Source organism: Schistocerca piceifrons, chromosome 1, assembly GCF_021461385.2.
Source record: "Schistocerca piceifrons isolate TAMUIC-IGC-003096 chromosome 1, iqSchPice1.1, whole genome shotgun sequence".
Lineage (NCBI taxonomy): Eukaryota > Metazoa > Arthropoda > Insecta > Orthoptera > Acrididae > Schistocerca > Schistocerca piceifrons.
In genome coordinates, this window is record NC_060138.1 from 654,179,019 (window position 1) to 654,204,929 (window position 25,911).

The 25,911-nt window shown below is 41.1% G+C and overlaps 1 protein-coding gene across 1 annotated transcript in view; it reads left to right on the plus strand.

Moving 5' to 3' along the window:
- The window catches only part of LOC124761959 (facilitated trehalose transporter Tret1-like), a 96,723-nt gene that overhangs the window by 7,838 nt on the left and 62,974 nt on the right, over window positions 1-25,911 (plus strand). The window contains exon 2 of the mRNA XM_047249117.1: window positions 9,603-9,642. Within this exon, the coding sequence (XP_047105073.1) occupies window positions 9,603-9,642 (40 nt within the window). The remainder of the gene's footprint in view (window positions 1-9,602; window positions 9,643-25,911) is intronic.

The following is a 25,911-nucleotide window of genomic DNA, read 5'->3' on the forward strand; positions in this document are numbered from 1 at the left end:
AGTGGCCGAGCTGTTCTAGGCGCTTCAGTCTGGAACCACGCGACCGCTACGGTGGCAGGTTCGAATCCTGCCTCGGGCATGGATGTGTGTGATGTCCTTAGGTTAGTTAGGTTTAAGTAATTCTATGTTCTAGGGGACTGATGACCTCAGGAGTTAAGTCCCATAGTGCTCAGAGCCATTTTTTGAACCTTGCTTCCATTATTTACCGCAAAGTCAGAATTGCCTCTCTCGTTACTTTACCTTTCCTAAAGCCAAACTGATCATCATCTAGCGCATCCACAATTTTCTTTTCCATTCTTCTGTATATTATTCTTGTGAGCAACTTGGTAGCAAGAGCTGTTAAGATGATTGTACGGTAACTGTCGCACTTCGCAGCTCTTTCTGTCTTCAGAATTGTGTGGATGATGCTTTTCCGAAAGTCAGATGGTATGTCGCCATATTCCTGCATTCTACACAACAAAGTGAATAGTTATTTTGTTGCCACTTCCCCCAATGATTTTAGAAATTCTGATGAAATGTTATCTATCCCTTCAGTCTTGTTTGATCTTAAGTCCTCCAAAGATCTTTTAAATTCTGATTCTAGTACTGCATCCCCTATCTCTTCTAAACCGACTCCTGTTTCTTCTTCTATCACACCAGACAAATCTTCCCCCTCATAGAGGCTTTCACTGTATTCTCTTCACTTATCCGCTCTCTCCTCTGGATTTAACAGTGAAATTCCTGTTGCACTCCTAATGTTATCATCCTTGCTTTTAATGTCATCGTCAGTTGTTTTGACTTTCCTGTAGGCTGATTCTGTCCTTCCGACAGTCATTTCATTTTCGATTTCTTCACATTTTACTTGCTGCCATTTCGACTTAGCTTCACTGCACTTGATATTTATTTCATTCATCAGCGACTTGTATTTCTGTATTCCTGAGTTTACCGGAACATTTTTGTACTTCCCCCTTACATCGATCAATTGAAGAGTTCTTTGTACCTATGTTTTCTTCCCAAAATCTGTGATGGCCCTTTTTGGAGATGTCCATTCCTCTTCAGCTGTACTGCATACTGAGCCATTCCTTATTTCTGTATCTATAGCCTTAGAGAACTTCAACCGTATCTCGTCATTCCTTAGTACTGACGTATCCCACTTCTTTGCATATTTATTCTTCCTGACTAATGTCTTAAACCACAGACTACACTTCAGCAATGGTTCAAATGGCTCTGAGCACTTTGGGACTTAACTTCTGAGGTCATCAGTCCCCTAGAACTTAGAACTACTTAAACCTAACTAACCTACGGACATCACACACATCCATACCCGAGGCAGGATTCGAACCTGCGACCGTAGCGGTCGCGTGGTTCCGGACTGTGGCGCCTAGAACCGCACGGGCACTCCGGCCGGCACTCTTCGTCACTACTGTATGGTGATCTGAGTCTGTCTGCTCCTGGGTATATCTTATAATCCAGTATCTGATTTCGGAATATCTGTCTGACCATGATGTAATCTAACTGAAATCTTCCCCTATCACCCGGCCTTTTCCACGTATACCTCCTCCTCTTCTGATTCGAGAACAGAATATTCGCTATTACTAGCTGAAACTTGTTACAGAACTCAGTTTGTCTTTCTCCTCTCTCATTCCTTGTCCCAACCTCATATTCTCCTGCAATCTTTTCTTCTACTCCTTCCCCTACAACTGCGTTCAACTCTTCCATGACTATTAGATTTTCATATCCCTTTACATGCTGTATTACACTTTCAATATCCTGATACGCTTTCTCTATGTCTTCATCTTCCGCTTGCGACGTCGGCATCTATACCTGAACTATCGTTGTCGGTGTTGGTTTGCTGTCGATTCTGATAAGAACAAACCTATCACTGAAATGTTCACAGTAACATACTCTCTGCCCTACCTTTCTATTCATAATGAATCCTACTCCTGTTATACCATTTTCTGCTGCTCATCTACTCATCTAACCAGAAATTCTTGTCTTCTTTCCATTTCATTTTACTTTCTCCTAATATATCTAGACTGAGCCTTTGCATTTCCCTTTTCACATTTTCTAGTTTCCCTACCACGTTCAAGTTTCTGACATTCCATGCCCCGACTCGTAGAACGTTAACCTTCCGTTGCTTATACAATCTTTTTCTCATGGCAACCTCCTCCTTGGCAGTCCCCTCCCGGAGATCCGAATTCGGAACTATTCCGGAATCTTTTGCCAATGGAGAGACCATCATGACTCTGCTTCAATTACAGGCCACATGTCCTGTGAATACACTTTATGTGTCTTTAATGCAGTGGTTTCCATTGCCTTCTGCATCCTCATTCCATTGATCATTGCTGATTCTTCCGCCTTTAGGGGCAGTTTCCCACCCCTTGGACAAGAGGGTGCCTGTCCACTCCTCTGCCCTCTTTGACAAGGCCGTTGGCAGAATGGAGTGACTTCTTATGCCGGAAGTCTTTGGACACCAATGCTGAATATTAATGAAAATTTAAGCAGCGCCGGCATTCGAACCGTGGACTGAAGAGGTTTTGATTATGAAACAAAGACACTACTCTTAGAGCACAGGGGGTAAAAGATGCCCAGTAAAACACGTTTGGGTATCAAGAGGACAATGCGTGAATCCTTCAGCTGCTACCGCAGCAGAATATGATCCAAAAATGTCTCAGGAATCACAAAGAAATTCTGGTCATATGCAAAGGCTGTTATTAGTACCAAAGGTAGCGACCAGACACACATGGACAAGACAGGGACTGAAATTGAGGGTAGTAAAGCGAAAGCAGAAACTCCATATTCCATTATCGAATATTTCTTTACAAACGAAGAACAAGTGGTATTGCCCATATTTAATTCTTGCACCAGTGGAATGGCGAATAAAATAGATAGTAGCTTCAGTGGTGTTGAGAAACAGCAGTAATTGGTAAAATTGAGCAAAGCCCCTGCACCCACTGGAACACATATCAGATTCTGCACCGACTTAGCGGCTGAGTTAGCCACACCCGACTACAAGAAGGATAGGAGAAGTAATCCACAAAACTACCTTATAATAATAATTGTTGTAAAATCTTAGAACATATGTGAGCTCACAAGCTCAAATTTAATGAGGTACCTCGAAGAGAATTACCTTCTCCATGGCAAACAGCACTTTTCTCACATGAGATCGTGAAAGCCATGGATCAAAGCAGTGAGACAGAGGCACCATTTTCGATTTCTGAAAAGAATCACATCTACTCTTGTTACAAAAATTACAATGGTACGCAAAATCAATCAAAATTTGTGACTGAATTGAGAATTCATGGGACGGACGACCCAGCAAGTTATCTTGGATGGAGGGTAATCAACGGATACAGACGTAACGTCGGATGTGCCTCAGAGAATTGTATTGGGGCCCTTGCTGTTCATTTTGTATATTAATGACCTTGAAGAAAACATTAACAGTAACCTCAAATTCTTCGCAGATGATATCGTTATCTATAATGAAGTAATCTGCTGTTTGAAAAGAACTGCCCAAATATTCAGTCTGATCTTGATAAGATTTCAAAGTGCTGCAAAGATTGGCAACTTGCTTTAAATGTTCAGAAGTGTTAAACTGTGCACTTTACATAATGAAGAAACAGTATTCTTTGACTATAATATCGACGAGTCATTGGCGAGTCATTGACCCACTTATCTGCATCTGCGAAAAAAATTAATGCATTATTTGGGTCAACATTTGTAAAACTCTAATTCCTCTCTCTCAGTCCCCACCATGTGGTGAGAGAGGGAGTGTTTTAGTTCTAGCAAATAAAAATTTACGAAGTAAATAAATATTTTTTATTTATCCGTAATCATTTTCCACGCGAAAATGAGAACATGGATTTTGTTGAATTACAGCGCCAACTACCAAGAACCAAAACAAATGTTTAAGACAGAATGTACGTAGTTTTTTTTATGTAGAATCTGATTCTGCAATAAAAAATGGGGGTAACCAACTGAAATTTTAAAGTTGCCTCCCACCCCATCCCCAGTAGGCTGGGGTGTCGGGCTAATTTTAGCACCAGCAGATGTCCCCCTCGAAAATAATCAACTTTGAATTCTACACATTTTTTCGTGTGAAGTTTATTTTTCGAGCTATTCTGGTTTGTCATCTTAAAATTTACACCATGTATATCTCTCCCATAACGATTCTGAGGCCAATATTAGGTTAATTACCGCGCATGTAGAGGCATTTAAACAGAAAGTCTTCCCGCTCTCCAAGCGCGAGTGAAACGGGAAGATGACCTCGTAACCGGTACAATGCAAAGTACCCTCTGTCATGAACTTTACGTTAGCGCTCAGAGTATGGATGTAAACGTAGATCTAAACTCGCTGCCTGTCGTCTCCCCTTCATTAAGAGACATGTTAGCTGTGTTGGTGCTGGTTGTCTGGAGAGGATTACACCGTCGTCGGATCTTCAGAGAAGACTAAAAAGCAAACATTCATCAAGGCTAAGGAGATAATCAGGCGTATCTTGGAAACTGTATTACTAGTTTCTTTTTCTGAGGTCAAACGTCTTCCTACTGTAGGCAATTATTCACCACTACCGTCTTTATTGGCGTCGATATCATCTTTGTCTCCTCCATTTGAAAGGGAAAACTTATTAAATGTCAAAGCGAACTGAGGGCATTAAGTTCACTTCACACTGTACAAGCTGTATCAAAGACAACTGAGACGGTGTACCAACTTTTGCGATTGTTCAAGACGCTCAACTGCTGTAGCCATTTATGCAGACAAGTTAAAGGAACAGCTCATTATATCTTCAATTGGTATATTCTCTGCAGTTTTGGAAGCTATTGATGTCTTTATTTTCTTTGGAAGTGTGAACCTGCCAACTTTTGGAAAAAACGACTTCACACTACGGTGTGTAAATAGTGAAATTGGTAGCTTCAGAAACAAGGTTACCGTGACTCAGTTAAAAGATGTTATGCAGGAAAGAGCTCCACTTTTGGAAACTAACGAAAATATTTCACCTCCATTTCGTTAATTCCCTCCGAATAGCAACGCGGTACGAGATCCACACTAAACCCTATGAGATTAGTGAATTACATTCAGACATGGTTCAGTTGTTAAAACTAACACCAAAGCATAAATTGACAGATATTCTCCAGGTTATACGCATTACACATGAACTGCATCAATGTGTTGTTGTCCTTGTAGTTTATTAGTAAGGCTTATTGAATATGACATTCAGACATACTTTTGAAATTTCCAGTCTCACCAGGGAGAAATACAGGTGACAGTCTGACTTATTTGCTGTGAGACCAAGTATGTCATTAGTCACATCATAATGCTAAACTTATCTTCTCATTTCATGTTTGTGTACATGATGTTTACAGCATTTTAGCTGGAATTACGTCACCAAAGAGCTTTCTTTCTCACATATCACTTTTAGTTGACTGACAGGATTTTCAAATGGTTCTTTACGTTAGTAAATGGTTTATAATTGTTAAGAAGTTCACATTCTGACACTGAACTAAACGGAGATAGAAAAATCTTTTAATTGCATTATCTGTCACTAACGTACCGGTGGAAGAAGTTGCTGCGCGAATTGGTGAGAAGAATTTTAAATGACTTGTCACAAATGCAAAAGAATTTTACGTGCGACACTACATATTTGTTGTATTTAGAACACATCATGGTGTTCATAAATTTATTCTCCCACTGAAAATTGTTGGGACTTCTGTTTGGAAAATATTCAGAGAATGTAGTATACACATCACATAGGGTCTAGTTTCCCAAATGTAGGGAAGCACTGGGTTTCAGCTGTTCTTCTTCTTGTTCATATTCATAAGTGAACGTTTTCACTCTACACATATCTGTCATTAACCGCACAGTAGCTTGTGGTAATGCATATCTAAAATTTTGTGTTCTGCAGTTCGCAGTTGCTAAAGAAATTATTATGAGAATAATGAAACTTGTACTTTCGTAACTTTCAATGGTGAGAGGAAGTTCCAGTCAAGCTAGTCTCTCATACAGCTGAAGTATCTTAGCCACTGAAACACCTTGCTTAAAAAAGGGCTGTTTTAGCATCTATATTGCACTAAAGAAGACTATTCAAGGTTGTGTGATGTAAAAGGATTTTTATTTTAATGTTAAAAAATAATTGCCTTCTTCAGAACTGTTAAATTTACGTACTCATGTAACTAAATTAATGCCTGAAAAGTAAAAAGACCATGGCTTAACAGAGGCATGTCATAAGAGAAGAAATTTCTGTCCTTAGGTTCATATGGTAATGAGGCGACAAATCTAAACAACAGAATTTCAGTAATTATCTCAGAATGAGGAAGCAACAGTAGTAAATACCAAAATTCCTTTGTTATCTGATGGAAACTAAAGGTAACTCGAATACCGTGGCCTTAAAGAAGACAGAATGATACCTCATCTCTCTCATTCAAGCTGTAATTTGCATGTTGGCTTCAGGTTCTTGGAGTAATACCTAAGTTAAAAGTAATCTATGTATAATGGTATGTAATAAATGGTATAGCATCCTAAACTTTCTTACCAGCCCACAAGAAAGTGATTATATTAAGGGCAGCATAACTATTAAAATTAGGAATTCTAAAGAACACCAGTGCAGCCAAATATGCGAGATACGTATACCCAGAAACACAAAATAACGAAGCACATCAAGATCAGCACGAAAACGACCCTAAGAACCAACACTTTAATAATCTGAGAAAAAAAATCACACCTTCGAGGACATTATTAGCAGCTACTTACCTATAAATTCTGTTTGTGTCAAACATGTTACTATATTTCCTAAAATTTAACTGTGTACCTACACTTTTTGTATCTTCCGGAGCCGATATCTCGCCGCCAACGAAGAACCACCAGGCCGCCGACCAGCGAAGACGGCCAGAGCGGTGTTATAAGCGGCGGCCACCTGTGGATTTTGTTCTAGTTGGGGATTAGTTCCGTGTTGCCATTTGGTGCCGAGCGTTACACCGTGTTATTGCTAGTTCGCTCTACTAGGAAACATTCAGTGTACTTACACGCGTACGCACGCCCGCGTCAGACCTCTGCGTATAGTCACTAGCAACAAGTTATTGACAGTGTAGCAATTCTTCACCCAGAAGTTAAGTACAACATATTTATTTAAAGTGCACTTGTGTCAACTAATCTTTTGCTTACCTGTCCAGATTCCTATGGCGACAGACCTTTGGCCACCTTCCACCCATTTATCATTTGCAGCGAGGACGTAACACACGGCTCCTCGGAACATAACGGTTACCAATTCGCATGTATAACAGTAAACTTGCAACTTTCAGTTACAAGTCTAGTTAGATAAACATTCTAATAATAGTTTGAAAGATTTTAATTGTTGTAACTTATTTATAATCCGGCAGTAACGCCAAATATGTTAGTTGCAGTTGGAGTTGTACTCTCTATATTCAAAATTAATTTTTATCACAGATATTGTAAAAAGTTGTTTTATAATCTCGATCCTTTGGAAATAAAGAAAGCTGAATGTGTGCAAAAAGTTCATTGGTTACTATATTACGTGCAAAAAACTCAGGTAGTACTTAAGCTGTATTTGCGCAGACAATTATCCTTTCTAAAATTTATTTCACTGCGTGCTTCCATTCGATGTTATTGCCACCCGGTGATGTAGACTAATAATTTGTTTCAGTTACATCACCGACTGTTTTAAAGTCGTTTTACGGTAACAATAATGAGTACTAAGAATTGTCGGATAGTGATGTTGGGTTGTTTTGTACAATTTAATATTTATCAGATTATAAATTAAATATGTTTATTGATATTATTGTTCGTTTTTTACTACTATTAAACTTCGAATTTCCTTTTAGGGTGTCTTCTTTTTTTGCATGGACGTTTAGCAGTTTGATGTGGAGCACAATAACCAAAAGAATAAAAAAATAATATTCCTGAAATGTAGATCTAACAGAAATTTAGTTTTGTAAAGGTTGAAATGGCATTTCAGATTTCTCTTTCCTGCAGATATAAAAATGAAGATCCTTTCTGTTACGAATGCACTTCCATTGACACGTGTAACGATGTGACATGGAGGTGTATCGCAAAATATTGCCCCAAAATCAGGCAAAAATGTAAACGTATTGATTATGTAATTCGTCTGGAATTATATTAAATGCATAGTAGGGACTGGACTCTTACAGCGGCTGCACTGTCACGTGTAGCAGTACAGCTTGACAATAAATTAATTAGAATTCTGCGTGTTTGTGGTAGCTAAGTGTCTTATCTCAAGTGGTCTTTGAAGAATTCAGCTACCGAACCATCAGAGAAAGACATCGAAGATAGAGCACCTGATTGTTCCACTTCAAGAGTGAGATAAAGCGAGAAGTCATAGGTGCATTCCATGACCGTCAGATTTCCCCTTTATTGTTCCACAATAATACCGACCGAACTTGGTGACGGCATGACAGCGGAACTTCATGGGCAGACGTATCGTAGACACAACTGAGATGTTTTTTTGTACTCTGTTTTTTTTGCCACTTTTATGGTAACCACTATTTGTTTTTGTCTGACGATAGTTCATTGATCTCTGTCTCTCTACTATGGCGAAATGCTTGATAAATAATTCAAGAGAGTCCAGATAGCAGACCGACCTGAGTCTGAGTGCAGCCTCGGTGTATTACTGTTTTTATTCTTCAATTTTAGCCAAAATTCATTATTATCGTCTCTCGGCTGAATGGCGTCACCTTTCTAGCTATTTAAACTAACTGAAAACATTTACATTGCTTATAAAATATTTATTAATAAATTACAACAGTCTCATCCGTTCAGCTCTTCATACAGTTTGCAGCAGCAGAGGCAAAAAACTGTAACTGTGTGTGTTGTTACTTTCACAGCGGTTCCGAATGCATTTGTTTTGCTCTCCTGGTGTTTTCTGTGTCGTATGGGTATTGTCCGTCAAGGACGGGAGATACGATTGAGTTTTCAGTCGAGTGTTTTTATGTAATATTTTCGGAGAACAGCGACCGATGATAGCCCGTAATTAATAGGCCGAAATCGATCAGAAGTTAAAACCAGCTGCGATCAAGGCTACTTTTAAATAATTTCAGTTGATGTCTTACGGGTCGTTTTTCTTCCTATGCAAGTTGATGGTCTGGCCGTTATAACGGAGCGGTGATGCAGCAGTGCTGACAGCACTGAAGCTGCCGCCGTTTGAGGGAGACGCGCACGAGAATCAGATAGGGTGCAAGGAATTAAAAGTGTATCATTTGCTTAAGTACAGCGCAAGTGAAATGTCGGTTCAGTGCAACGTAATTTGTGTAAAATACAAAGATGCGTGATAGTCGCTAACTGATACACACATCAGACGGAAACGAGGCACTTACTGCGGAGAAAAACTTTATTATTGTTTGCAAATGCTTCTGTTTAATTTGTTGAACAACTCAGTTTGCAGAATTTTTGATTGGAGAGAGTTAGAAAGTTTGTACTTCAGCGTATTATCTCTGTAATCAGACTTTTCTTTTGTGTATAAAATCCTGCACTGACACAAAGCTACACGTGAGATTAATTGCTTATTTGTATACTTTTTGTGTGGGAAAATGTTGTTCTGAGTTGATTTAAGAGTGTCACACTCACAGTTTGGCAAACTTTTACCCTATTATTTACAGTTTTATGTTGACGACGCGACGGCCCTCTTCTGGTGGGATAGTAAGTTTCTGTTCTACTTTCCTTAATAACTGCTCGAAAGCTGTAGAAAGTGGGGGTATAGCGTTGGGTTGGTGCATAAGTTCGGTAGCATTTTCCATAAGTTTAAAGCACGACAGATACACATAACAGAGAGCTTAGTCTTCAGTATTATATTCTCCTTCACTACTTACAACAGTCTGCCAACGCTGGGGTAACTTTTCGATTCCACGACTGTGGAAATCGCTTGGTTTTGAGGCAAAGAACTCGTCGAGCTATGGTCCGAGCGCATTTTCATCTGAAAATTAAGTTCCTTGAAGGTTCCAGAATGAAGTTTTCACTCTGCAGCGGAGTGTGCGCTGATATGAAACTTCCTGGCTGATCTCCCACTTGACCGCGAAAGGCAAAGGTCCCGAGTTCGAGTCTCGGTCCGGCACACAGTTATAATCTGACAGGAAGTTCCTTGAAGGTTATTCGACAGAGAGCGAAAAAGGTGAAAATATGAGGGCACAAGACCAGGTGAAAAAGGTGGGTGCGATAATGACTTCCCAACGTAACTCCTGTGTAGTGCTTTTTGTCAGTCTAACTGATTAAGGACGGTCGTTATCGTGAAGTAGCATCACTTCACGCAGAATTCCTGGTCGTTGTTCTTCGACTGCGACTTCAAGACGTCTCATCTGTTGACAGTAATAGTCAGCAGGATGGTTACACCTCGGGGAACCAATTCGTAGAACACCATACCTACGCTTTTCCACCAAATGCCTAACATTATCTTTTGTGCGCGCAGGTCTTTGTACGGGGATTTCTGCTTTGGTTGGGCTTAACCAATCCTTTTTCCCCATATTCGAGCATAAAGACATCTTTTCTCGTCAACAGTAATCATGCGGGACAGGAATTGTCGGTGTTGTTGGCGAGCCAGTTGATTACGAGCAAGTAGAGATGCACGTATGACTACCCGCTGATTTTGGCTTAGAGCATGTGTTATCCATACGCCCGAGTTGCGAACCTTCCACGTCGCATGAAAATTTCGTACGATGGTAGAATGATCACAGTTCATCACATTTGTGAGTTCTAGAGTACACTGACGTGGATAATTGTCGATTAATGCGTTTAAACGATCTTAATCGAACCCCGACAGCCTTCCTGAGATTGGAGAGCCACTAACGTCAGAACGATCCTCCTCAAAACGAGGTAACGGTTTTATTACCGCTCTCTGTTCAGTAGCATTATCCCCACACACTGCGCAAATCTTTGTGGCTGCCTCCGCTGCTGTCACCCCACTATTGAACTCAAACAGAAGAACATGTCGGATATGTTCCGTTTTCTGCACTTGGCACTCCATTTTCTAGCGTCCACAACTTCACTCACTACCTGCAATGACAAAATGACAATACGTAAACTGAGGCAGCAGAATTACAAAAAAGAAATGAGAGTGGATAAATATACCCGTAGCAACCGGAATACGAACATGCAATACACAAATTACAGGCAGAAAAGAGACACCAGATGATTTGTTTTGACTGAGCACAGCAGCTTGTCTGCACACGAAATCACTATCGCTGGCCGCTTGTATCTCTGACGTATGACAAAATGGCGTAGTGAGTAAAAAGAGTGCATTTTTAAGATGTCAGGGATAGCAGGGCTTAGGAGAAGATTTGCTTATGGAAAGACAGGTGGTTGAAAGGAAGGTACAAGCGGTATCGAAGAAAAGTTAATGGAATTTTTGACTGACACAGGAAGTCAGGTTAGCCATTTGTCTAATTATGGTAAAAGAATAAAGATAACTGCAGATGTCCATCTTTCACTGTTACTAATGTACAATTTCTCCAATTTCTCGGTTTGACGGGATCGAAAGGCAGGAAGGTAGAGGAAGAGGTGTTGACGACATTTCAAATACCAGGAATAACAATACCGCAATCCATGTTATTCGGGAGGACGACGGTTCAATCCCGTCTCCGGCCATCCTGATTTAGGTTTTCCGTGATTTCCCTAAATCGTTTCAGGCAAATGCCGGGATGGTTCCTTTGAAAGGGCACGGCCGATTTCCTTCCCAATCCTTCCCTAACCCGAGCTTGCGCTCCGTCTCTAATGACCTCGTTGTCGACGGGACGTTAAACACTAACCACCACCACCACAATCCATGTTAGTACTAGTTCATATCCAATTACCAGTGTTATTAGTTATGGACTGGATGTTGAGTCATAGGATGCTACTGGATATACCTCGGGAAATGATGTGAACAAATATCGAAGGTAGACAGACGTGGGTCAAGTTAATAAATAGGTAAATAAAAGAAGAGCCTACCGGATATATGAGTAATTCGAAGATAAAAGCTGACAGAGGAGTGGAATACGTTAGTAATGACGAGATGAATGGGAATGTCGAGGGAAAACAAAAAAAATTATTGGAAAATCAGGTGGAAACTAAAGGTAACGAATTATTAGGATCGACAGAAATGAAAGAGATCAGTTAAAATAAGTTTCAACGATTAAAGCCCAAGTACGAAGACAAAAAACAAGATAATTAAAGGTTACAAATGTAGATAAAAATTAAAAATCATTTACCGTTCGATAAACCACGTCACTCTGTCGCATTGAGGATTAGGTGCAGGGACTTATACAAAAGAAGTGACACAATTTCAGAGACTTAACTGGTCTCTTAAAGATATGATTTTATCCACACGGACAGAAGCGGTGAATGAATATTTGTACCAAGGCCGGGAATCGAACCCGGGTCTCCCGTTTACTAGGCAGATCACATCACTGCACAGATTACTCTGGCCCCTGGGTCCTCGATACGAATTCTCACTGCCGCTCCAGTCTACTTTAAATTCTCCCTTACACACGAACAGAATTGCTTGATGCTCTCGATGTTCTGGAACAGCACATCAGCATCGAACGTAAATGGGGGACCCAGCCACAAACACAGGTGCAGGTACTTACAGAAATGATTCCTCGCCTTGGTACAAATTTTCACTCGCCCCTTCGATCTACATACATAAAATTCCTTACGATTTAATTGATAATCTTTTACGTGATTAACGTCATTAGAAATTTTATAATTGTTAAAATAATAAAAATACAAAATAAAAAGATACCCGAAAGCAAGACCGAGCCTTGTCTTTCTCTCGGAATCTTCTGCCTAATGCGCTTGCGACTTTTAGGGGTGGACACACTTGAAGTATACAACCAATCTGCAAAGTCTCATCACGAACTGAATTTCCGAGGCCGTGAAATCCCCTTGTAAAACTGAAACAGTGCTGTACTTACTCTACTTCGCAAGAAAGATAGTAGAAAATGCATAAAAACTACAATCAGCGCCCTTTCGTTAATTAACAAGGTACAGAAAAAGCATAGGAAAAAACTATATTTTAATCAGACCATGAACACTTTGACTTTAACCCATCTCGTGATATGAAATCTCATCCTCAGATATAAGATGAAGAAGATACAGGTCTAATCACCCCATTACATACGAGATGTCAGCTTCAGGTCCATGTTATATCGCCTTCACAGTGTACCACTGTATAAATAGGAGCTCGATTGAGAATTTCAAGGTATTCTGCACATTGTATGTTCCATCGATACGACTTCAATCATGTAATAAATATTAATAATGGTATACTGCGCAAAAAAGAACTCGATACGGCTAGACAGAGATCAAATAATGATGGAATCACACAAGAGAGTTTGGACGAGGAGAAGACGAGTTCATTGGTTACCATAAAAGACTATACTTTGGTACGATTTCACAAAGAGTAGTCTAAAGCTTACGACAAAAAAGATAAAGCCGGCTTTCTTTACTCCACGAAATCTTGACCAAGAGAGAAGGTCCCCTGTGATAAGTACGACGCTACTGTTATTACACACGATGAGCCAGTGAAAGCTTGTTGAGCCACTTGTGGAAGGCAATTCAGCAGTGATTCTGCGTGCTATGAAACGTAATGTCACAGTTTTTGAGTGCTTGGTTATTTATCCCGTGCTTGTTGTTATATGACTTTGCGTCTTCTCTGTATCGGTTCATCTGTATTTTATGGTGAAATATTTTATAGTTTGTATGGTAGTGCTGTGTAACGGTGGGTGCTCAGTCATTCCTACGGCGTTTGGATACGCGCAGATATGTTTGTTACTTTCACGCTTATGTGTGTGATGGCGCTTGTGCACTCCGCCGCGAGATAACATGAGTACTGTCATTGGCCCTGTTCGGCGAGGCGATGGGAGGGATGCTGTCCGCCGCTTCCTGATATGATGTGCTTAAACAGTTGTGCTTCCAACGTTTATAGCTCAGATTTTTCTTATTTTATTGTTTCCATTGTAGATGAACATGGTTTTAACATGTCAGTTTTTTCAACTGGTGAACTCGATTCGTGACGCCATGCTTGTTGCGGGTAACAGTATTTTGTTTAGAGAATGTTGAGTCTGCCTTCTTCCCATATCATGGCTTAATGTTTTACTGACGTTGAAGTATTTCTTATTCGTTGTCATATTGCTTATATTGCTTAGGATCAGTGTCCGTTTTTGGAACTTAATGTCGACTGTATGCTTTGTATCTTGTTCGGATGTGCACCAGCGGATGAGATTTGATATCACAAAACCGGCCGTGTTCCTGTAAATAAATATTTACATACATCTGGAAACGGTTTATTTGTCAACTATGGATTACTTCATCTGCGGTGACCCACCAGATAAAACTATATGTGGCTATCTGAAAGTCATGAACGAAGTTACAGAACGGAGCAGTGCTGGAGAATCACTGTTATTCATTTATTTCTTTATTTAACGTGATGAGATTTGGGTCTTCAGGCCATCTCTGAAATTGGACCACGGTTACGAATGCGTAGTACACTTTTTTGCATGATAGTTACCTATCAATAATTTTAATAGTACACGCATAATAATAAACTATTATCAATAGAATCAAAAAAGATAATGTATGTAGAGAGAATGTTAATAAATAGTATTGACTAATTGCTATCGCTATAATAATAACAATAATGTTGGTGATAGTGACACACACAGAATACACTGCCGGAAAAAAATTAGTACGCTTGGAAAGAAGATGTCGATTTTGATCTGAAGATGGCAAAAGCCACCTGAGGGCTAGTAGAAGTTATAAAGTGGTCGTGTCATTTTGATTTTTCTATGTTATCGATGCGCACATCAAAGAGAGAGAGAGAGAGAGAGAGAGAGAGAGAGAGAAGGCAAGTTACGCCACTGTTAAACAATCTTTGGTCTTGTGGCACGGTCTTGTCTCTGCTTAGTCTGATACACTCTTAGCTGAAGTGTGGTAGGTGACAGACATATTTAGTAGTGCTATGTTGACTTGTGATTGTATCTGTTAGATAAACAAACATTTACTGTAAGGGACAGGACTGTGCGTCTTTGGTCCTTGAGCGCCGGCCTGTTCAAAAAAGAATGGGTCAATGATGAACGTAGCCATGAAACCACACCATTCGGTGACACGTTCACCATACAGAGGTATTTCATGCACAGTGACTGGAGATGAGGACACCACACTCGGCATTTCTGTGTGTTCACCTCAATCGTTAGAGAAAATTGAGATTCGTCTGTCCATAGGACGGTCCAGGGCCAGCCCTCGTCAACTTCAATCCTTGCGAGAAAGCGAAGAGCGAAGTCAACACGTCGTTGTGCGTCCTGTAGTGCAATCTGTAGTACGATGTGGATCTTGTACGGATATCATTTGACAATGGTTTCAAGCACCTCCCGTAGAGTCGATCAAGGAATTTTCAACTGTCGTGGCATGGCACGAGCACTATCTGACGATGGGGAATTGCAACAGCGATTTCATCAAGCACCTGTGGTGCAACCGGTAGTCGATCTCTTCCCGGAGCGACGCCCAGTTCTCCAGTGGATTCGAACTTCCTCAGCGTGCTCCGCACAGCAGGTGGGGAGACAGGACCCTTCCATAATTCTCTAAGCTGACAATTTTCTCGAAGTGCAGCTGCCGCATTACTGTTGTTTTGATAATAGAGCTTCACCAACAATGCTCTGCTCCTTTTGTACAAGCTCGTATTGACACGTCAACAAGTACACTGCGGCTGATTAGGTTTCTTAGACTATGATTCACGATAACTGATCACGCCACATATTGGCCATAGTTGGAACTGGACAGTGAAGCTGGGACGCATGGGAATCATGCATCCCATACTCTGGACATTAAAGTTACCAAGTTTGGTACTAATAGGTGATTGGTTTTCGTGTTATAACGTGTTAAATGGGGAAAGTTTAATTATAACCGCCCGGTATATGACGTGACTTTGCTCAAGTAAAAATTTCTTCGCTAAAATTTAACGTAATTTTTGTCTTAATCTGTGCAAGAAAAAGCATAGATAAACTTAGGATAAATTATAAAAAAAGCTGGTGCCAATAGTTGCAAAGCCACTAGGCAAGTAGTGTCACTGTGAACCAAAATTCTGAGTCATATCTAAGAAAAAAAAGGAAAAGCAAATCGCATCATTTACAGGAGCGACTTACACTGATCCAACATTATATTTTCACTGAGTTGCGAATGCATCTGACTAATCTTGTTGGTCGAGTGAGTCGCTGTTTTCCTGCGTGCCGTGATAAGATTTGATGATTAAGAGTCTCCAATCTTCCTACCTTTATTTCGTTACATCAGTAATACGATAATGGTAAGGACGTATACGCTTTGTGTTCCATTTCTTTTCCTTTACCAAAGTGTCGTGAGGACAAAGATTATTTATCCAAGCAGTCCTTCATCGGACAAAGTTAAACAAGTTTCGGCTTTTTATGTCATTTTCAAGTCATTGAGTTTACGTCAATAACATATATTGCAGGACATTAAGCTCAAAATTGGCCATAAATTAACAAAAATATTGGCTCCCCACGAAGTGCCAGATGTAGAAACTCTGTCTCGCAAAAATATCAGTAAATAATAGTGGGAGTACGTCATATTTAGTAAATATGAGCACTCCCACTATTATTTACTGATATTTTTACGAGATGGAGATTTTATATCAGGCACTTCGTGGGGAGCCAATATTTTTGTTAATAAAAAATTTGTTAAAAATTCTGGTCTTATGTAAAATCGCTAAGTAGGTCTACGGGTCTAAGGCTTCCATTCAGTCCCTTGTTGGCCAGTCTGGTGAGGCAGTTGAAGATGGCAAAACGAAAGCCGAAGTTTTAAATTTTACGTTCAAGAAATCGTTTACACAGTAGTCTCGTACAAACATACCGTCATTTAACCATCGGGCAGGCTCCCGTATGGACGATATAGCAATAAGCATCCCTGGCGTAGAGAAACAATTGAAAGATTTGAAAGTGTATTTATTGTGGATCTCTCAGCCAGTACAAAGTCCCTGGTGACTGGAAAAAGGCGCAGGTGACTTCACTATATAAGAAGGGCAAAAGAAATTACCCGAAAAATTATAGACCAACATCCCTAACTTCGGTTTGCTGCAGAATCTTTTAACGTGTTCTCGGTTCGAATATAATAAACTTTCTTGATACTGAGAAGCTTATGTCCACGAATCAGCATGGTTTTAGAAAGTATCGCACGTTAGAAACTCAGTTTGCCCTTTTCTCACATGATATTCTGCAAACAGTTGATGGGCAACAGGCAGATTCCATATTCCTAGATTTCCGGAAAACATTTGACACGATGGTCCGCTGCAGGCTGTTAACGAAGGCACGAGAATATGGAATAAGTTCACAGATACGTGAGCGGCTCGAAGTCTTCCAAGTCATGGAACCTAGTATGCTGTCCTCGACGGCGAGTGTTCATCAGAGACAAAGTATCATCAGGAAAATCCCAGGGAAGCGTGATAAGACTGCTGTTGTTCTCTATATACACAAATGATTTGGCGGACGGCTTGGGCAGCAATCTATGGTTAATTGCTGATGACGCTGTGGTGTACCGTAAGATGTCGAAGTCGAGTGACTGTATGACGATAAAACACGACTTAAACAAAATTTATAGTTGGTGTGATGAATGGCAGGTAGCTCTAAATGTGGAAAAATGTAAGTTAATGCGGATGAGTAGGTAGAAAAAACCTGTAATGTTCGGATACGGTATTACTAGTGTCCTGCTAGACACAGTCAAGTTGTTTAAATATCTGGGCGTAACTTTGCAAAGCGATGTGAAATGGAACGAGCAAGTGAGAACTGCTGTAAGAAAGACGTTTATTGGGAGAATTTTCGAAAGAGTGATTCACCTGTAAAGAAGACCGCATATATGACGCTGGTGCGACCTATTCTTGAGTACTGCTCGAGTGTTTGGGATCCGTACGCGGTAGGATTGAAGGAAGACATCTAAGCAGTTCAGAGGCGGGTTGCTAGATTTGTTACTGGTATGTTCGAACAGCACGTAAGTGTTACGGAGACGCTACGGGAACTCGAACGAGAATTACTGGAAAGAACGCGATGTTATTTTCGAGAAACACTATTGAGAAAATTCAGAGAATCCGCACATAAAGCTGAATGCCAAACGATTCTACTGTCGCCAACATATATTGCTCGTGAGGACCACGAACATAAGATACGAGAAATTAGGGCTCATACGGAGCCATAGAGACAATCATTTTTCCCTCGCTCTATTTGCGAGTGGAACAGGAAAGGAAATGAGTAGGATTGGTACAGGGTACCCTCCGCCACGCACTGTACGGTGGTTTGAAATCCCTTGTCAATTTGAAACCCCTTGTCCCCAGAAATATAATCAGTCACGGTTTTTTTGTGGACGGACGGTGTATATATCTTTCTGTAGGACATTCCACTTGATTTGTCGTCCTGAACATACAAAGCCACGTGCCCTATTAAAACATATAAATATAAATTTATCAAGAAAACATGTGGCAAAATGGTTTTTACTTAATATCTTCAGTTCTGCACACCCAACGTCCAAGAGTGTAACATTAATGCACTAAAAGCACAGGGGAGGAAGTGCTTCAGCAATGTATGGTAAAAGCTTTAGTTGACTGAAGTTTTCCATGCAGGTACAGCTACTGGTTGTGGCGCAATCATATCTGCAGCAGCCTGGCGGGTAATCTCGAACTCATGAGTCCCACTGCATATAAGTAAAGCGTGTTTCATACCATCGCTAATGAAAAGCTAATTATCCAGAGCTTGCTGCCTGTACGCTGTTGACATGAAAAATTAAGCTAGCAGAGTTAGATAATTTACATAGTCGTTATCCCATATGAGATAACAATACTACTGAAACTGAGTAGTTCATAATATTCGACGACGCTCTCAGTCTTATCTGCCATTTGATATCGCTCAATTAAAATCTGACGAGCGGCCGAAACGTATAAAGCATGCCTGGGCTTTTTACCTGTATTTGAGTACAAGGTGCAACCAATTACCTGCAGCATGGCGGTAGGACGCAGCCGTCGCACGATGCAGTACCTGACTGCGGTGACAGGTAAATACTCGCTGCCTCCTAGCTTTCCACCCACTCGTTTTCGTGGCTTTCCACGACAACGGCATCTGAATGTTAGTGAATGCAAGTACTGTCTATGAGGACAGACTCATGCCGACCAGAAGAGTGGCTGAAAGCAGAAGAGTAATGTAGTTCCGGAAACTGTTGCCGCTGTTTTGAGAACTTCCTGTCAAGGATACAATAGCGAATCGAAGTGCTTCTGTATTGGAAAATGCGTTTTAGACTCGTGTGCCTCTCTGGCTGAGGGGAGTCATTCTAGTTGACGCTGCTTTCACGACTCGCTTAGGCAGTTGTGGAGTAGAGCAGTGTAGCTGTTAACGGTGAGAAAAAATATGAAGGGTGAAAACGACTGCCGAGTTTAGGGCCCCATCCAAATACAAGGGAAAGTTTTTTTAACATCACAAGGTTACGGACCAGTTACATCGTAGTGCAGCATCACCACACAACTGCGCGTTAGAAAGGCGTGTCACACAGGTTAAGAAAGTGACACCATCCTGCGAGGTGGCTAACTTAATATTACTGTCCTCTTGACTTCATTTGTATTTTCCGTGGCAGCTCTAGTTCACATCATACGTGCTGGAACTTTAAGGGGAGAAGGCTACGAGTCGTTACTTAGCAGCTCAAGTTGTTCAAGAGACAAGTTGTACAAAAATACATCGAAAATGTTCTCACAGAAATCATTCGCTCTGTAACTCTCAGTATTATCTGTGAGTCAGATAATCTAGGTAGTTGGGACTAGTATGCGCTTAGCACACAAGAATTGAGATTAATCGTTTTCGTTAATTTCCAATTGAAATGCAGGAAATGAATTATAATACAAGAAATTAATACCACTGAATACAATACAAGAAATAAATATGACTAAAAATATCAACTCAAATAAAATCTTACACATTTACTTACCACTCCGTTAGCTCAAGACAGAAATGCTACGAAAACATCCCTAGAAGCTAGGTGGTATTCTAATATTTAAAAGAACGAGTGAATAGTAGATATTTTTAAACGTATGGGTCTTTTCAGTTGCAATTAATCAAGTCATTTTTATAGAATCCCAGAAGGTAAAGCTTAGCGGTATTCTAATATTTAAAAGAAAGAGTAAATAAAAGATATTTTGAATTCTGTGGGACTTAACAGTTGTAATGGATCAAGTTATTTCATAGGGTAACCAAGTAATGTTACTGAAATGACTCAATGCGATTATGTACTTTCTCAGCCAACGAGGCAAAGGAAAGAATACTAGGGTTGAACATCCCGTGTACAGAGACGGAACACAACCTCGTATTAGTAACGGTGGGGCAGGAAATTGGTCGTGATACCTGAGAGGAAGACCGAAGGGATGTAGGGAACCACAGAAAACATAAGGAAGTTGGGCATAAATATGGAAACACCGAGAGAAATGCGTGCTTGAACATAAACGCACATGCTATCCAAGCCTGCAGGTTGTGCTGCGGTATTTATGCATGAACGGCATCTGTGCACCGTCTTCAATATGTTACAAGTGTTCAAATGGTTCAAATGGCTCTGAGCACTATGGGACTTAACTGCTGTGATCATCAGTCCCCTAGAACTTAGAACTACTTAAACCTAACTAACCTAAGGACATCACACACATCCATGCCCGAGGCAGGATTCGAACCTGCGCCCGTAGCGGTCGCGCGATTCCAGACTGTAGCGCCTAGAACCGCTCGGCCACTCCGGCCGGCGTCACAAGTGTCAGTCGAGGTCAGAACAGTGTTCGGTACAAATATGAGTGCGTTATGTCGTGGTTAAGTGAATTCGAACTTAGGTAAATCGTTAATGCTCGTGTGTTGGATGCTTCTGTAACCAAGAGAGCAGAAGTGTTTGGTTTTTCAAGAGGCACGGTATCGAAGATTTATACGGCATTAAGGAAAGCGGAAAAACATCATCCGCTAAGTTATAAGGTGGATGAAACTGTGTGTTGAGTGATCGTGACAGGCGGTCATTGAGGTGGAAACTAAGACGGCAACAGTTGTAAAAGTCACTGCAGAGTAGAATGTCGCTGTCGTGAACCCTGTCAGCACCAAACCAACACGAAGGGGGCTCCATAATCAGGGAACTGCAGGGTGAGCTGGAACCCCAGAACCACTCATTAGTGATGCAAATGCCCTTACCAGGAAAACATGTTGCTTAAGCAAAAAAATAAACATGGACTATGGAGCCTTGGAAGAAAGTAATTTGGTACGATGAATCTTGTTCCACACTGCTTCTGACTTCTGGCCAAGTTTACGTCCGAAGAGTAAAACATTGAAGGGGTTCTGTGTTGATTTTAGCAGCCATATCATGGTACTCCATGGGGCACGTGTTTACTCTGCAAGGTCATGTTACTTCCAAAGTTTATGTGAGCATTTGGCTCATCAGGTGTGTTCCCCAGCGGTAATACTGAGTTCCAGATAGCTCGCACCTTCAGGAACTGATTTTGTGACCACAACGATTAATTAAAACATCCCCTGGCCAACATGGCCATGAGATCTCAGTATTACTGAGCCTTTTTAGCCTACTTTGGAGAGAAGGGTCCGTAAGCGTGATGCTCCTACATCATTGGTACCTAAATTCGCCGTTATTTTGCAGGAAGACTTGTATAACGTTCCTTTGGAAAACCGTACACGACCTGTACTTCAATTCCGAGACGACTCGAAACTGTTTTGAATGCCAACGGGTTCTCTACACAGTATTAGGCATGGCAGTAATTTGTGTGTCCGGTACTTCCATAGTTTTGTCCAACCCCCGTAAATCTGGAAGGTTGGACGAAGATTCGAACTGCTGTCCTCCAGAATGGGGGTCTAGTGTGTGATCAGCGTTGTCCGCAGCTCGTGGTCGTGCTGTAGCGTTCTCGCTTCCCGCGCCCGGGTTCCCCGGTTCGATTCCCGGCGGGGTCAGGGATTTTCCCTGCCTCGTGATGACTGGGTTTTGTGTGATGTCCTTAGGTTAGTTAAGTTTAAGTAGATCTAAGTTCTAGGGGACTGATGACCATAGATGTTAAGTCCCATAGTGCTCAGAGCCATTTGAACCATTTGATAAGCGTACCATCTCGATCCGTACAACGATGTAAAATTTCGCCCGTGCCCAAATAGCGCCCTTTACACAGTTCCGAAGCAAAGTATGCCTGTAGTATTTGTCAAAGAAAACATCGGTTTTTCCAATTTTTACGACCACAGATACAGTACTGATACATATATCACGCTATCATTTTGCCCTGGACAGTATTTCCTCTCAAATAAAGAAAAAAACAATCCCCAAAACTCCGATGTGGAATAGCATCTACTTTGCCTTTCATGGTTTTACTGTGATATCTTTCAACAGTGGGTGATATAACAGGTGAGCTAAAGAGATTAGTGTCTGATACTCGCAGTCACGCTAGTGTCGACGAAGGAAGCAAAATCTATATCACTAATGAGTCTGAGAAGGAATGTGAAGTCGAGGAAAGAGATAAGAACGATCCAAGAGGTTTCTGTCGTTTAGGCAGGCACAGTGTGACAGCTTGCGGAGTCCAGAAATAACGGGTGCACTAGTTAAGGCAACTCAGCTTGATTGAGAAAATGTGCATAAAGTTGAGTTAGCAGACACCGGAAGAAAAAATATATCTGGTGAAAATAAACAAGGAGATGGCCACTAGTAGGCTTCAGCGCCAATGGGCCGAGAATATGATAAAGAGAAATGCAACTGCGAAGAACTACCCGAAAGCAGTTTTCGTTGGTCACTTTGAGACAGATAAATATCTCTCAAAAATGCATTGAATAGAATTGTAGGTGCTGCAGCGACTGGGACTGGAACAGTCGATTTCAGTAGATAGTTTCATCTTTTAAGGGCAAGGAAATGAAGTTAACATTATTTCGATTTCCGAGGAGGTAGAATTTATCAGATATAGAGAACTATAAGCAACTGAATAAGAGTGATAACTTTTAGGAATATTCTACAGAAGACAGTTTGAGGGTTTGGGGCATTAATCAGTACCGGATAGTCCTATACTCACTGGGTACTAATTAGTAGGGGGGACTGCTGGCACAGGAGGGATTCAAAATTTAATGCTCTATTGAGGGAACACTGCAGTCGGAACGACAAGTATGAACGGCTTATGAGGCAAATTCTCTAGAACGGCCTGGATCTTAAAAGAATGGGAAAGTCGCACTTGGGACAATATCTTGCTGTGCCGTTAGCGAAGAAACGGATTGTTATGAGCGATTCCCAAGCAAAAACGCTAAATGTAGTAAAACTATATCACTACCTCTGTTTTCGAAATAAGTCTGCTCAGTTGATTTCATGGTGCGAAAAAATCACAGAATTCTATCATTGTCTATTTTGATTAGAAAAAAGTATAATGAAAAACGCCATGAGTCTTCTGTTGTGTGACCGGAAAGAACATTGCTCCACGACATGCTCCTCCAGTAATCAGTTTTTGATGCTATATTGACTCGCGCACAGACCACGTAAAAGAAATTCCCAGTTTGCGGATTGTTGAGTTAGATCTTCATAGTAGAGTAACGGGAACAGTCGAGCTGTAGGTGATTTAGATGTATGAATTCTGAATAACATATTTTTTAGCGGCGATGAACACTTGAATCATTGCAAAGTGTCGCCCATTTGTGAACTGGAAGTTTGCGACTTTACTATCTTTTACAATTGCTTTAACCTGGTAAAACTGGCTAAACGGAACAGACCAGTATTTGAGCTATGCACGGCTTTTGCAAACGATGACTCGACGAAATCCTAGGATCGAGCTGGACATGTCTGCGTCCATGCCCAGCAGCTATACTCGCAGCATATTTGTTCCCGTGATCCTGCGGTCAAGTAATCCATGCATAGCTTTGAATTGCGAATTAATAAAATAAGCATATATATTAGATATCGAACATAAAAAATAAGTAATAAAAAGAGTTTTATTCTAAAATTTGAAATTGATGTAGATGACACCAGAGGATGATGTCGGATATTTGTTCGTTTATTCAACCAGAAAATCATAAGTACCCCACACAATGGCAGCCGGGTGCCTAAAACTAACTAATCAGCAGAGACGTAGGAAAACTAAGTACTATTCTGTGATTACAAAACATGACCTATTCACCAGCTCAAAATAATTTAGAGTTTAGTATGGAGATTTATATGTCTACATACCTAAGATAAAGAGTAGAAACTCATACTCTGTCCAGTCTTAATTTCACGCAAGCAGAAAAAATCAAAGTTTTTAACGGGCTCATATTTAGTACTCGCGAAAGGTAAAGTCCCTTCGAAAATTAGAGTATTCGAGTGGCAAATTACAACCCAAAACCTATCAGCTTCACATCTGAAGACTGCACATCACATCAGGCTGGTCTGCTTCTGACTTTCGGAACTAAGTGTCCATGTCTTGCATCCGTCTCAGCTCTGTGCTTCAGTAGCGTTCCACCACTTCCACATTCTCATTGTCTAAACGCCATCTCCACCAAAATATAGAGTATTCTTAGGTTCTAAAGGCTGGGTTTAACTTAACGAGACTATCTTTGAGTTAAACCGATGTATTATTACAATACTTAGTATAAGGAATCCTATTAACATTGAGCTATGCTCAGACAATTTACAATAAGTAAAAATAATAGTCTGAACAAAAATAAATAACACAGAATTCTCGTGCAAGTGTGCTTACGTTAAAAATGACAAAAATTATCATTAGATAACTACACAAGTGAGGCAAGATCTGAGGCATGCCGTGACGCATACAGCTGCTGTGTTGTAGTGGAGACTACAACATTTCCATAGTGAAAAAGATATAAAACCTAATAAGTCAATAAATGAAATAGCCACAGATGTGTATCACCCCAGTTCCGAGAACCCCTGAAGACAGACGTTGACTGTGGATAATGTATCCTCTGACGGTTCAGAGATGTGACTAAACCCTCCCAAAGATGAAACAACCATGCATGAGCAGCGTCTATTAGACGGAGGGGGTCCGACAGCCGGTCAGTTCCAGTCATTCCACCAGGAAGAAGGTACACGACTCGTGTTGTCTGTAGTTCAACCATGCCTAGACGCTCACTACCGCAGGTTGATCGCGTCCGCATTGTTACTTTGTGCCAAGAAGGGCTCTCAACAAGGGAAGTGACCAGGCGTCTCGGAGTGAACCTAAGCGATGTTATTCCGACATGGAGGAGATACAGGGAACAGTAATTGTCGATGACATCCCTCGCACAGGCCGTCCAATGGCTACTACTGCAGTGAATGACCGCTACCTACGGATTATGGCCTGGAGGAACTCTGACAGCAACGCCATCATATTGAATAATGCTTTTCGTGCAGCCGCAGGACGCCGTGTTATGACTCAAGCTGTGCGCAGCAGGCTGCATGATGCACAGCTTCACTCCCGACGTCCATGGCGAGGTCCATCTCCGTAACTGGGTCACTATACAGCGCGGTACAGATGGTCCAACAACTTGCCGAATGGATCGCTCAGGATTTGCATCACGTTCTCTTCACCGCTGCGTGTCGCAAATGCCTTCAACCAGACAATCGTCAGAGAAGTGTTTGGAGGTAAATCGACACACTGTCCAGCGAGTGCAGCAAGGTGGAGGTTCCCTACTGTTTTGGGGTGGTATATGTGTGGCCGACGTACGCCGCTGGTGGTCATGGAAGGCGTCGTAACGGCTGTACGATATGTAAATGCCATCCTTCGACTAATAGTGCAACCATATCGGCAGGATATTGGCGATGCATTCGTCTTAATGGAACGACAATTCGCGCCCCCAGCGTGTACATATTGTGAATGGCTTCCTTCAGGATAACGACATCCTCCACTAGAGTGGCCAGCATGTTCTCGGGACATAAACCCTATCGAACATACCTTGGATAGATTGAAAAGGGCTGTTTATGGACGATGTGACCCACCAA